We start from the raw sequence: 14,313 nt of genomic DNA, 5'->3' as shown, positions 1-14,313 counted from the left end.
AATTGAATGAGCACATAGGCTCAGCTGTAGGAATGACAGAAGATAGACTTTGATTCATTGGCACGATACTGGGAAAATGCAGTCAGTTTACAAAGGAGACTGCTTGGAAGTGACTTGCATGTACTATCTTAGAAAACTGCTCAACTGCATGAGACCCATACCAAATATGTAATACTAACAGGCAACATTTAAACAAATACAAAGAAGAGTGGCACAGATGGTCACAGGTTTGACTGATTCACAGGAGAGTGTCAGAGAAATGTTGAAAAACCTGAACTGCCACATTCAGGAAGGCAGATGCAAATAATCCCACAAAAGCCTGCTTACTAAATTTCAAGAACCAGTATCAGGTGAAAGATCTAGAGATACTGGAGTATTTATCACACCCATAGTGACTTTGAAGACAAAACTAGTATAATTATAGCACCCAAAGAGGCATTTCAGTAGTCATTCTTTCCATTCTTCTTATGCAGTTGTAACAGGAAGAAATAGTGACATCTGGTTCCATGCTAACAAGGGAACCTCCCCATCGCACCCCCTTCACATTTAGGTACAAGTTGGCACAGTGGATAGGCCTTGAAAAACTGAACACAGATCAATCGAGAAAACAGGAAGAAGTTGTGTGGAACTATGAAAAAAATAAGCAAAATATACAAACTGAGTAGTCCATGTGCAAGATAGGCAACATCAAGGATAATGTCAGTTCAGGAACGCCGTGATCCCGTGGTTAGTGTGAGAAGCTGTGGAACGAGAGGTCCTTGGTTCAAGTCTTCTATCGAGTGAAAAGTTTAATTTTTTATATAATCAACTTCGCTCTCCAAAATTCCAGGACATGTTCAGATTTGCTTGGACATATGCAGGATTTGACAGTCTACACACGGAAAAATTTGAAAACCTTAAAAACATATGTTTTGACAGAGTACAGGGAAAACTGTGCGACTGTGAAACTGTTGCATTCATTTGTTGCAGTTTATGTGACAAACTCTTATGTTTTCATCACTTTTTTGGGAGTGATTGTCACATCCACAAGAAAACCTAAATAGGGCAAGGTAGAAGAATCTTTTTACCTATTCGCCAAGTGTGTAAGTTAGGTGGGTCGACAACATATTCCTGTCATGTGACGTACATGCCGTCACCAGTGTCGTGTAGAATATATCAGACGTGTTTTCCTGTGGAGGAATCTGTTGACCTATGACCTTGCGATCAAATATTTTCGGTTCCCACTGGAGAGGCACGTCCTTTCGTCTACTAATCGCACGGCTTTGCGGTGAGGTCGCAAAAACAGACACTAAACTTATTACAGTGAACAGAGACGTCAATGAACGAACGGACAGATCATAACTTTCTGAAAATAAACTTTTCACTCGAAGGAAGACTTGAACCAAGGTCCTCTTGTTCCGCAGCTGCTCACGCTAACCACGGGACCACAGTGCCCAGAAGCTCACAGCTTCCTTTATGTTGTCTATCTTGCAGATGGACTACTCAGTTTGTATATTTTGCTTATTTTTTCATAGTTTCACACAATTTCTTCCTGTTTTCTCGATTGCTCTGTGTTCAGTTTTTCAAGGCCTATCCACTGTGCCAACTTATAACTAAATATGAGGGGTGTGCGATGGGGAGGTTCCCTTGCAAGTACCCTTTGTCATGCATTTCACAGTGCTTTGCAGAGCATGTATGTAGACATAAATGTAACTTCTGTAATATGTCATTTTAGCATAAAAATTAGCAGAGATGCTGGCTACTATCTGATCCTGAAATTTCAGTTAGTTGGTAGAAGTTTTCAGCCAATTAGAGTGAATAAAGTAGAAGTATCTCTTGAGCCTGTTGTGCTTCAAGAGATGAACACAGCTGAGCTGGGGTGTATTATAATCAAGAGTAAGTGAAATTTATTTCTGCTAAAGTCAATATTTATTTACTCTAGCTGTTGGTACAGCTGAAAGGAAATTGTTTAGCTAATTTTAAGAAGTCTATTTGAGGTTAATCAGATCTATGATTGAAAATGTGTAAGGGACTAAGGTATTGCTCCAGGACTGATAAATAGAAAAGGTGAGAGGAACTTCATTTATCTGCTGCCAAATCTCTGAAGCAGTACTTGTGATACAACAACAACAATTACAACTACTACTAGTAGTAGCAGTAGTAGTTTATGTTGTTAATAGTCCAAAGACTGACTTGTATGAATTTGCGCAAGGTTTTTTTTTTTTAATATCTTTGCTACTACTGGAACTCACATCCATTCAAACTTGCTCAATGTATTCTAGTGTTGATCTCCATCCCTCACACCTCCCTCCATTACCAAAATATTTATTTCTTGATCCTTCAGAATACATCTTGTCAATGGAACCCTCCATTTAACGAAGTTGTTCTGTAAAGCTCTTTATCAGCCAAGTTTCACTATTTGAGGCTACACTCCAAACAAAAGATGTTTTTAGTATCACCACCGGTGAACATTGAGATGGATGGAGCCAAGCTGGTGTTGATATCACAGCTGAATAGAACAGAATGCTGCCACAGAGGGTACACATGAAATGTGGCATGGGCAGAGCCACTGACTCACCTGTCTACCTGTCAGTAGTGGTAGGCCTGGCCTGGGAGTTCTTATGTTGATTTCAACTACCTCAGACCTGGCTTTCACCTCACACTTTGCTTTGTTTCAGCATGGTAGTGTCAGTCACTGGAACTGGTCATATTTCTGTTTGTCTCCATGCTCATCTCTACATGGAGTTCAGACTCTCTGCTCCCCCACAGATTGATTTGCACATTGAGGTTCATCTCCTCATCCAGGGTTCAGTTCCTGGGCTCTGTCATCAAGACATTGTTGGCTCATATAGTTACATTTGTGCTGACAGTGACAGTTCATAGCGTTATCACACACTATGCAGATATAAAAAATTTCCAGCACATAAATTTGTATCAGAGATTAATATTTTTTTCTGAATGAAAAAACATACGACAGTGGTGCCATACCCTTATGCTAGACTTGTTACCTGTAGGTCTGATCAGTACATGAGTATTACAGAGATGCTTCGTGAACTCAAATGGGAGTCCTTCAAGTGAAGATGAGATTCTTTTCATGAAACACTGCGGAGAAAGTTTAGAGAACAGGCATTTGAAGCTGACTGCTGAACTGCCACCAACTTACATTTAGAACAAGGACCATGAAGACAAGATATGAAAACCAGGGCTTGCACAGAGTTGTACAGGCAGTTGTTTTTTCTCTTGCTCTTTATGGAAGTGGAACATGAAAGCAATTGATTAGTAGCAGTACAAGGTACCCTCCACCATGCACTATATGGTGGCTTGCAGAGTTTGTGTGTATGTAGAGTAAGATATTCTGAAATGTTGCAAAATTTGTTATTTTACAACCTGGTTTTCATTTGTCATATCATTATCAGGTACAAAAATAAATATGCGTGACTGTGAAATTTTTGCAGTATCAAAGATTTTTATATAGTGCAATTGCAGAGAATCTCAGTTGGTTACCAACGAGAACATTTGCTAAGATTTTATTTAGAGCTAAAATGAGATGAATTTTTTCAATAAAGAAGACAGTGTGAAAATTATTAGGTTACATATAATACGCAAGACATTAAATAGTGACCCACATGAAAAATTACAATTTTTTGGAGAGGAAAAGTAAGTTGAACAATATGTAATAAAATTTGGTGACATGTTCCAAGGGGGTGACTGAAGAAGATAACCTTGCCATTAAAATGTCCATTATTGCAAACAGGTACAATATAAAAAGTGAGACTAAAGATGTAAATGAAACAACTGTAATTATACAAAATAAAATTTTAACGGGGCAAGTGAAACTACAGGAACTGAAATGAAGGAAAAAAATGGGGCATTTGAGAAAGAGGGGTAATTTACAAACTGATCTGGATGGGCTGATACCAGTATCTGCAGTCAGAAGTGCCAAGAAAGGGAACTGTGTCTGATCATCCAGTAGTAGCCTTAAGGAAGTGGACACATGTACATGAATTTCCATTATTTCATGGAAGTACATCTTTCTTCCCTTGCGTGCCTTATGTAAGACTTCATCTTGTAACTTGTAATTGTAACTTTCTTTACGCATGTGGTCTCCAAAAGCAGTCTCATTTTCTAAGTCTCCAACTTCCATGGCATCCCTTCAAGTGGGTGGATATTACCCTGCCAGACTGACCTACATAGAATTTGGCATATTTACAACTGATCTAATATATTTCCATCATGAATTGGGTTCTGAACTATCTATTCTAGATAGTTTTTGGAGAATGCATTTAGTAACATTTCACAGTATGTCTTGTCATGCCCATCATAAATAAAACTATAATTATCCCAGTTTATTATTGGATGATTAAAGTCTCCTGCAATGATTACAGTGTGATTAGGGAACTTACATACATGTGAACTGAGGTTTTCTATAAAGTTTTCAGTTACGTCGAGAGGAAAACCTGGTGGTTGACAGAAGGGGCCTATTCTAATTTTTTGCCCACACTTGATTCTGAGTCTTGCCCAAACATTTTCACATGCAGCTTCAATTTCTAAATTGGTGGATTTGAGTTTCTTGTCTATTGTGAGAAATACACCACCTTCTTTTCTCACTTCCCTATTCTTTTGGTATACATTTAAATTTTCTCCAAAGGTCTCACTACTGTCAACTTTAGGTTTTAACCAGCTTTCTGTGCCCAATGTTATGTGAGCTTCAGTGCGTTTTAGCAGTGCTTCAAAAACTGGCACTTTGTTCCCAGTGCTTTGGCAGTTAACCACTAGGATTTTGATATTTTCATCTGCCGGAGACATTTTTTGGGTCTTACACTGATGCTTCTGGGTTCCTCATGGCTGTCATCATCTGGATTGGAGGGAGAGTCATCTAATCTAAAACAACTCTTGTGTACACTTCACACACAGTCAACTACTTGGGTTGGTGCACACCTGACCTATTTAGGGTGACCCTACAACTCTCAACCCAATGGCACAAGTGTAGGAAGTCATAGCCTAGCTTGTTACAGAACTCTCAGAGTCTCTGGTTCAAGCCTTCCCCTTGACTCAGAACAAGGGGCCCATGATCTGTTGTAAAGACAATGCTGCAGACTGTGAACTTTAGTGAAACTCTGTGAGCAATGCTGTAATTCTCAACCCCCTCTGACAGTCACTGGAATGATCCAAGTATGACCTTGAAGCCCAGATCACAGGCATCATTTGTTCCAATATGTGCTGCAATCTGTAGTTCATTGCACCCTGTTCCCTCAATGTCTGCTAGCATAGCCTCTTCAACATGCGGTATGGGTTCTCCAGGCCAACACACTGAGTGAACCTGGTGTTTCTTCCCATTCCTTATTGCCATTTCCCTAATGGGTACCATTATTCACCGAATGTTTGAACTACAAATAATTAATAGACCCCCTACCCTTTTGTGTTTTCCTCCTCCTGATGTGGGAAAAACGACATTTCCCTAGAACAGGTGAAGTCAGTCCCACTGTCTCATTTCAGTTTCAGTGAAAGGCAGCACCAAGAACTTGTTTGTTAAAGGGATCAGTAGCAGTCCTCCGTGGTCTGTGTCTACCTTGTACAGGATGCCTACATGCACCATTGCCACACCAGTCACAGTCAAGTGGATGGGTGATGATGTGGCTTGAATTTCTTACAGAGGAGACAGTATCCACAGAAAACAATAGTACTTCAGGTATTTGTGGTACCTCTGGTACACAACTCTTGACAGCCCTCCCAAAACACCCATTCACAGCAGGTTCCAATTTCTTGACATTAGTCATGGTTATTTCCATGTGCTTCTAAGTACAACAACTCACCCTCTCCCCAAGAGTAGTAAACACAATGGGGCTGCATTATGCTTGGTTCAATATTTAACAGAACTGTAAACAACTTACACCTGGAGCAGTATTTTACAGAATAGCATATAAATCACATTATGCTAAATTTGCTCATTCCCTTTTAATTTGTGAGTTTGATATGCATCAAATATTACAAGTAGTCTTTTGACATTTAAGTAATTTATAACAATAAACAAGGTATCTGTTGCAGCAACAGAAAACTGTGTACAAGTTTTACTTCTTCTCTGAAGTGTTTTCCAGGTTTTTCACATTGACAGTAGCATTATCCTAGGACAACTGTGGGCAATATACACTCCTGTTAAAAGAAACAACTAACGTAACACAATACGTTACTTATTCACAATAACTATACATCACAAACACCGATTTATTATGAAACAGGTTATACAAAACACTCATAAATTGCAAAAATCTTTGCAACTGTCCAAAATTTCTCAAAATATACCTTTTCCAGACAAAAATATAATGAAATTTGGGAACTGTCAGTTGTGGAATTCAACCTTTTATATTCTGCAAAGAATAGCTGATGTCAAAAATTTCATGATGTCACTTATAATTTTCAGTTATCCAGATATTCCAAATTTTATTGCAGATGAGTCTGTAAGTATAACACAAGCCAATGAAGAGTTGAAAGTTTTCAAAGACTGTACTGAGGAAGTGAGAGTGAAAGGGTGGTCACTGCATCAAAAGTTATACTTCTCAGTTAGTCATTGAAAATGTGGTATTACAGATTTGTCAATAACACTGAATTTACGGTGATGTGCAGCAGAGGGATGAGAAATTAACTAAAGAACTAAGAACAGTCTGAGGAAGATTCAATTTTTGGAGAAGTGACATTATTGTCTCCCTGTATCAAATTATTTCTGATAAAAATTCTGGTGAGAAAGGAGAATTAAACCTGGTCAGGCATTGTGAAAAATATGTGATGAATGCATCCACTGCTATTTCAAAAATACCAGTTCCAGTCACTGAAGCTACTTCTGGTCTCTGGGTTGAATTTAATAAGATGTTTCCCAGGCTGCAGAGTAATCCACACCTAAGAGCAGCTGCAGTAGTGGCAGTGGATAAATATTTGTGAGAATCCCTGCTACAGAGGCAAGGCAACCCACTTTCGTGGTGGTCTGAATGGCTGTCAGTATACCACTCACTGTCTGAACTTGCAAAAATGTGATATATATTGTTGCAACCTCCACATCATGTGAAAGAGTATTCTCAAAAGCAAGACACCTTACAACACACAGAAGAAATTATCTGACAGAAATGGGAGGAACAAATCATATTTTTAAGTTGAAGTGTCTAAGCATTCACTTCAGAAGTGATTCCAAGTCTGCTTATTTTTATTCATGTAAGTATCTGATTCTCGGAGTGTTTGTTTATATCTTTAATGGTATAAGACCACAGCTGATGGATAGGATGCTGATTGTGAAGAGAAGGGGGGGGGGGCTGGGGGAGGGGGGGGGGGGGGATGAGTGATGCAACGCTGATATAGAGGGAGAGGGAAAGAGTGCAAGTGAGTGAATCAAAGCCAAGTCTAGTAGTTGTGGATGTCTTGAAGTGTTGGAACTGCGAAATGTTTGAAATACCAGTTCATTGAAATTGAGTGGTAAGTTCACATTCCATGGGAGTGAAACATAAATTTTGAATGACTCATTCATGAGCACCCATTGCTAGCCTTATGGAGGTTGCCAAAATCACCTGTGAATGAATTCTTTCAGGGTAAGGATAGGTCATGTATGAGATGCCCCCAGGCCACAAGTGTGAGAAATTTTTATTATTTGAATTTTCCAATGGTCTGCTGCTACTGGACCTACCTTCTCTCATTCACCTGGCAATTCTCAATATGTAATCCCTATGTGCAATTTAACTGATAGGATTTCTTTTTTTGAACATGAATACCATACATTAATTACAAGCTCAGACCACTTTCCAGTCTTGACTACACCTGCAAATGGGCGTACACTTTGTATCTGATGATGGCATAATATACAAGACCCAGTTCATTATATAATAAATTTTGTAGAATATAACACCAGTGTTGTGCGTTTATCATTTGTAATGTATAAAATATTCTACCAAGAACCAAAGGAACAGACGATTAATAGAATGTTTTTCTCTTATTAGTGTGCTTCCAGATCCTGAAACCAAGTTGTTGATTCCATTTAATGCACAATATGTTGACAACTGACCAAGTCCTCTCCTTCATATGATGTGATTTTTGTTGTATTACATATTTGTGGCCTGGTTTCCAACCATGGTATTAACTGTTTATAGCCTTGATCAACTCCTGGTGCCCCCTCTGCCATTTGATGCTCATTCGTTTTCCCATACTTTCATGGACATGCATCAAAATGCACTCTCTCTCAGTGTTTTCCAGTTCTAGTGGACGATATGGCTTCCAAGGTTTCATAAACTGAATGCTGGACACAAATCCTCATTGAAGTTGAAAGCTCCATCCTGGTTTCTTAGGTTTTCTGATATTTTTATTTCTATAGACTCCATAACTATACAGCTCAAATAACTTGTCATTTGCTCTAAAATAACAGTCTCACTGGATTCAGTTTCATAATTATACTTAAGGTAGTGCTGGGTAACAGCTAATTTGTCTGGTTGTCTTAAACATCAAGCCACTGATGTTTCTTGGAGTTCTCCTTGACTGAATAGTCTGTCCCACATAAGACGTGCTGCATTTGCTTGGCATGCACTACACACATCCCTTTCAAGGACCAAGATTGTCTTTAACATAACAAAGAAGGCTATTTATCTTTGCTGACAGCAGCAAAATACAATGGATGTCATATTTCCTTAGGAGTCTATTAAATTTCCCAGAGATTTGGCCAGAATAAGGAAGATAAGCAATTCTTGGCATCACTTTCCCTGTCTCAGGCTCAAACTCTTTCTCAAGCATAGTTGATTTTGAGTGCAACACCACCTCAGTTTGGTGACCTGAGTACCCATTCCTTCAGAACACTGTTCATAGCTGTTGTAATTCTTCAACAAGGCTCATATTGCCTGACAGCATTCAAGCTCTATGGACCACAATGTTTAATCTGGAATAAGTTTTTGATGGATTTTGATAGCTTCAGGCATGAAGGTAAAGGTCAGTGTGCATGGGTTTTCTATGTACCCTGTGACCAGCAGGTCCCTGTAGTCTTCTTTTAACTAACATGTCAAGGAAAGATAACTGGCCTTCTTTTTCAGTTTCCATCAGGAATTTTATATTATGATGGATAGAGTTTAAATGTTCCCGCATTTCTTCAAATTTTTATGTTCCATCTGGCCACACCACAAGTGTGTTCTACACATATCAACAGAAACACATTATTTGAAGTGGCAAATTATAGTGCTTTCACTTCAAATTGTTCTATATATAGGCTTGCCATGGCAGTTGATACCAGACTATCCATTGACCATTGGTTTATTTGCAATGTTTTACAATAAATACAAGGACATGAGAATGTGACTAAAGAACTGAGTAAACAAACATTGAACATTTCTGAGATCAACTCTAAGGATTTTCTGATACAACTTTTTTTATGTCCAGAAACAGTCGGCTGTTATGATCTTAAAATGAGAGTTTCTGACATATGAACAGGTTACTTTGCAAGAAAGATAACCCTGTTCTGGAATTTTTGCACATTCAGAATTCTCAGCTAAATGCATCACACACAGTTATTGATGTGACTTATGTCAGTATTGTTTAGCAAACTTTCAAACACTTGTTGAGTCATTTTTTTGTATTTTTTAAATACTGTGAAAATTCCATGATATACATGCATCACATCACTTTCGTTGTATTAAAGAAAATATGAAGCTCAAAGATTTTATGTCTGTATAACACTTTACTGATGCAAATGCTGAAATAATTTTATGTAATTACTAACTTCTAAAGAAACAGTCACCTCAAGAAAGTTTAAGACTTACAGTTATGACACTCCGGCTAGAATTTTTACGATCCAAGTAAACATAGACCAGGATGAGAGGGGAAACAGCAAGCTTCTTTGTCAAAAATGCCACCGCTTTCTGCCAGTCAAATGTGAGTTCATCCCAGTCATCATGTGCCATGGGCCACCCTCCAAGTTCCTCCAACATCTTGCTTAGCAGTTCGAGGCCATCAGCTTCCACAGTGTCTGTGAAATATCTTCAGTTCATAATTTAAAAAATCGATTAACAGTAATATTAAATAGCACTTTTTAACATATAAGGCTAAAAACGCACCAAATAGCAGAGAAAGGAAGGACAGACAAATTCAGGGTGTGTGAGGAGGGGGCGCATTGAGCAGGGGGCTGCACGAGCTATGGTATGTATGTATGTCTACGTATACTCTACAGCTCAAACCAGGATTCACCCAAAAGGGTGGCAAAGATTTCAGTGATATGAAATAAGGGAAAGACGACCACTCATCTAGATAGGATCGATGTACGGTGCGCAGAAATTCATAATAGAAAACAGTTGACACTAGCTTTCTAGCTTGTGCTCTTTTTCAGATAAGAGTACACACAATCACACACATGACCACACAGACACCCAAACACATGCGCTCATGTGGCAGCAGGCATATATGTTTGTATGTGTGAATGTGTGTACTCTAACTAGAAAAAGAACGAGACCTCAAAAGCTAGTGTTAACTGTTTTCTATTACATGTTTGTGTGTGTGCCATGCACAAATCCTTCATAGGTAACTGGTTGCCTTTCTCTTATTTTATATATTTTTCCATCCATGAATTTCCATTATAGTTTTCAATCATGCTTTTGACAACTCAACACATATACATCTACATGCATACTCCGCAAACCACTGTATGAAGCATGGCGAAGGGTGTCTTGTACCACTTTTTCCTGACCCATTCACAAATAGATAGAGCAAGGGAAAAATGACTGACTGTGTGTCTCTGCACGTGCCCTAATTTCTCTTAGCTTGTCTCCATGATTCCCCCCCCCCCCCCAACCAGGTCAAGATCCCAAACACCTGAGCAGTACTGAAGAATGTGTCACATTAGTGTCCTATATGCAATCTCCTTTATAAGTGAGCCATGTTGTTGTTGTTGTGGTCTTCAGTCCTGAGACTGGTTTGATGCAGCTCTCCATGCTACTCAATCCTGTGCAAGCTGTTTCATCTCCCAGTACCTACTGCAACCTACATCCTTCTGAATCTGCTTAGTGTATTCATCTCTTGGTCTCCCTCTACGATTTTTACCCTCCACGCTGCCCTCCAATACAAAAATTGGTGATCCCTTGATGCCTCAGAACATGTCTTACCACCCGATCCCTTCTTCTGGTCAAGTTGTGCCACAAACTTCTCTTCTCCCCAATCCTATTCAATACTTCCTCATTAGTTATGTGATCTACCCATCTAATCTTCAGCATTCTTCTGTAGCACCACATTTCGAAAGCTTCTATTCTCTTCTTGTCCAAACTATTTATCGTCCATGTTTCACTTCCATACATGGCTACACTCCGTACAAATATTTTCAGAAATGACTTCCTGACACTTAAATCTATACTCGATGATAACAAATTTCTCTTCTTCAGAAACGTTTTCCTTGCCATTGCCAGTCTACATTTTATATCCTCTCTACTTCGACCATCATCAGTTATTTTGCTCCCCAAATAGCAAAACTCCTTTACTACTTTAAGTGTCTCATTTCCTAATCTAATTCCCTCAGCATCACCCGACTTAATTCGACTAAATTCCATTATCCTTGTTTTGCCTTTGTTGATGTTCATCTTATATCCTCCTTTCAAGACACTGTCCATTCCATTCAACTGCTCTTCCAAGTCCTTTGCTGTCTCTGACAGAATTACAATGTCATCGGCGAACCTCAAAGTTTTTATTTCTTCTCCATGAATTTTAATACCTACTCCGAATTTTTCTTTTGTTTCCTTTACTGCTTGCTCAATATACAGATTGAACAACATTGGGGAGAGGCTACAACCCTGTCTTACTCCCTTCCCAACCACTGCTTCCCTTTCATGTCCCTCGACTCTTATAACTGTCATCTGGTTTCTGTACAAATTGTAAATAGCCTTTCGCTCCCTGTATTTTACCCCTGCCACCTTTAGAATTTGAAAGAGAGTATTCCAGTCAACATTGTCAAAAGCTTTCTCTAAGTCTACAAATGCTAGAAACGTAGGTTTGCCTTTCCTTAATCTTTCTTCTAAGATAAGTCGCAAGGTCAGTATTGCCTCACGTGTTCCAGTGTTTCTACGGAATCCAAACTGATCTTCCCCGAGGTTGGCTTCTACTAGTTTTTCCATTCGTTTGTAAGGAATTCATGTTAGTATTTTGCAGCTGTGACTTATTAAACTGATTGTTCGGTAATTTTCACATCTGTCAACACCTGCTTTCTTTGGGATTGGAATTATTATATTCTTCTTGAAGTCTGAGGGTATTTCACCTGTTTCATACATCTTGCTCACCAGATGGTAGAGTTTTGTCAGGACTGGCTCTCCCAAGGCCGTCAGTAGTCCCAATGGAATGTTGTCTACTCCGGGGGCCTTGTTTCGACTCAGGTCTTTCAGTGCTCTGTCAAACTCTTCACGCAGTATCATATCTCCCATTTCATCTTCATCTACATCCTCTTCCATTTCCATAATATTGTCCTCAAGTACGTCGCCCTTGTATAGACCCTCTATATACTCCTTCCACCTTTCTGCTTTCCCTTCTTTGCTTAGAACTGGGTTTCCATCTGAGCTCTTGATATTCATACAAGTCGTTCTCTTCTCTCCAAAGGTCTCTTTAATTTTCCTGTAGGCAGTATCTATCTTACCCCTAGTGAGAAAGGCCTCTACATTCTTACATTTTTCCTCTAGCCATCCCTGCTTAGCCATTTTGCACTTCCTGTCGATCTCATTTTTGAGACGTTTGTATTCCGTTTTGCCTGCTTCATTTACTGCATTTTTATATTTTCTCCTTTCATCAATTAAATTCAATATTTCTTCTGTTACCCAAGGATTTCTACTAGCCCTCATCTTTTTACCTACTTGATCCTCTGCTGCCTTTGCTACTTCATCCCTCAAAGCCACCCATTCTTCTTCTACTGTATTTCTTTCCCCCATTCCTGTCAATTGTTCCCTTATACTCTCCCTGAAACTCTGTACAACCTCTGGTTCTTTCAGTTTATCCAGGTCCCACCTCCTTAAATTCCCACCTTTTTGCAGTTTCTTCAGTTTTAATCCACAGGTCATAACCAATAGATTGTGGTCAGAGTCCACATCTGCCCCTGGAAATGTCTTACAATTTAAAACCTGGTTCCTAAATCTCTGTCTTACCATTATATAATCTATCTGATACCTTTTAGTATCTCCAGGGTTCTTCCATGTATACAACCTTCATTCATGATTCTTAAACCAAGTGTTAGCTATGATTATGTTGTGCTCTGTGCAAAATTCTACAAGGCGGCTTCCTCTTTCATTTCTTAGTCCCAATCCATATTCACCTACTATGTTTCCTTCTCTCCCTTTTCCTACACTCGAATTCCAGTCACCCATGACTATTAAATTTTCGTCTCCCTTCACAATCTGAATAATTTCTTTTATTTCATCATACATTTCTTCAATTTCTTCGTCATCTGCAGAGCTAGTTGGCATATAAACTTGTACTACTGTAGTAGGTGTGGGCTTCGTATCTATCTTGGCCACAATAATGCGTTCACTATGCTGTTTGTAGCAGCTTACCCGCATTCCTATTTTCCTATTCATTGTTAAACCTACTCCCGCATTACCCCTATTTGATTTTGTGTTTATAACCCCGTAGTCACCTGACCAGAAGTCTTGTTCCTCCTGCCACCGAACTTCACTAATTCCCACTATATCTAACTTCAACCTATCCATTTCCCTTTTTAAATTTTCTAACCTATCTGCCTGATTAAGGGATCTGACATTCCACGCTCCGATCCGTAGAACGCCAGTTTTCTTTCTCCTGATAACGACATCCTCTTGAGTAGTCCCCGCCCGGAGATCCGAATGGGGGACTATTTTACCTCCGGAATATTTTACCCAAGAGGACGCCATCATCATTTAATCATACAGTAAAGCTGCATGCCCTCGGGAAAAATTACGGCTGTAGTTTCCCCTTGCTTTCAGCCGTTCGCAGTACCAACACAGCAAGGCCGTTTTGGTTATTGTTACAAGGCCAGATCAGTCAATCATCCAGACTGTTGCCCTTGCAACTACTGAAAAGGCTGCTGCCCCTCTTCAGGAACCACACGTTTGTCTGGCCTCTCAACAGATACCCCTCCATTGTGGTTGCACCTACGGTACGGCTATCTGTATCGCTGAGGCACGCAAGCCTCCCCACCAACGGCAAGGTCCATGGTTCATGGGGGGAAGTGAGCCATAATTCCCAGTAAACTGAAGTCAATGATTCACCTTCCCTGCTGCTGTCCTTACATGATGTGACTGTGACAAGCAGCACACCACTACAATATTTTAACTAAAGTTCAGTTATTGAGACATAAGTGTTGTGATCAAGACTGAACTT

At 39.4% G+C, this 14,313-nt stretch overlaps 1 protein-coding gene across 1 annotated transcript in view; it reads right to left on the bottom strand.

Moving 5' to 3' along the window:
- The window catches only part of LOC126475105 (neprilysin-4-like), a 138,462-nt gene that overhangs the window by 98,774 nt on the left and 25,375 nt on the right, over positions 1-14,313 (bottom strand). The window contains exon 6 of the mRNA XM_050102684.1: positions 9,756-9,961. Within this exon, the coding sequence (XP_049958641.1) occupies positions 9,756-9,961 (206 nt within the window). The remainder of the gene's footprint in view (positions 1-9,755; positions 9,962-14,313) is intronic.

This window comes from Schistocerca serialis, chromosome 4 (genome assembly GCF_023864345.2).
Source record: "Schistocerca serialis cubense isolate TAMUIC-IGC-003099 chromosome 4, iqSchSeri2.2, whole genome shotgun sequence".
Lineage (NCBI taxonomy): Eukaryota > Metazoa > Arthropoda > Insecta > Orthoptera > Acrididae > Schistocerca > Schistocerca serialis.
The sequence above is the reverse complement of the archived record's forward strand: the minus strand, read 5'-3'. Positions and strand labels throughout refer to the sequence as shown.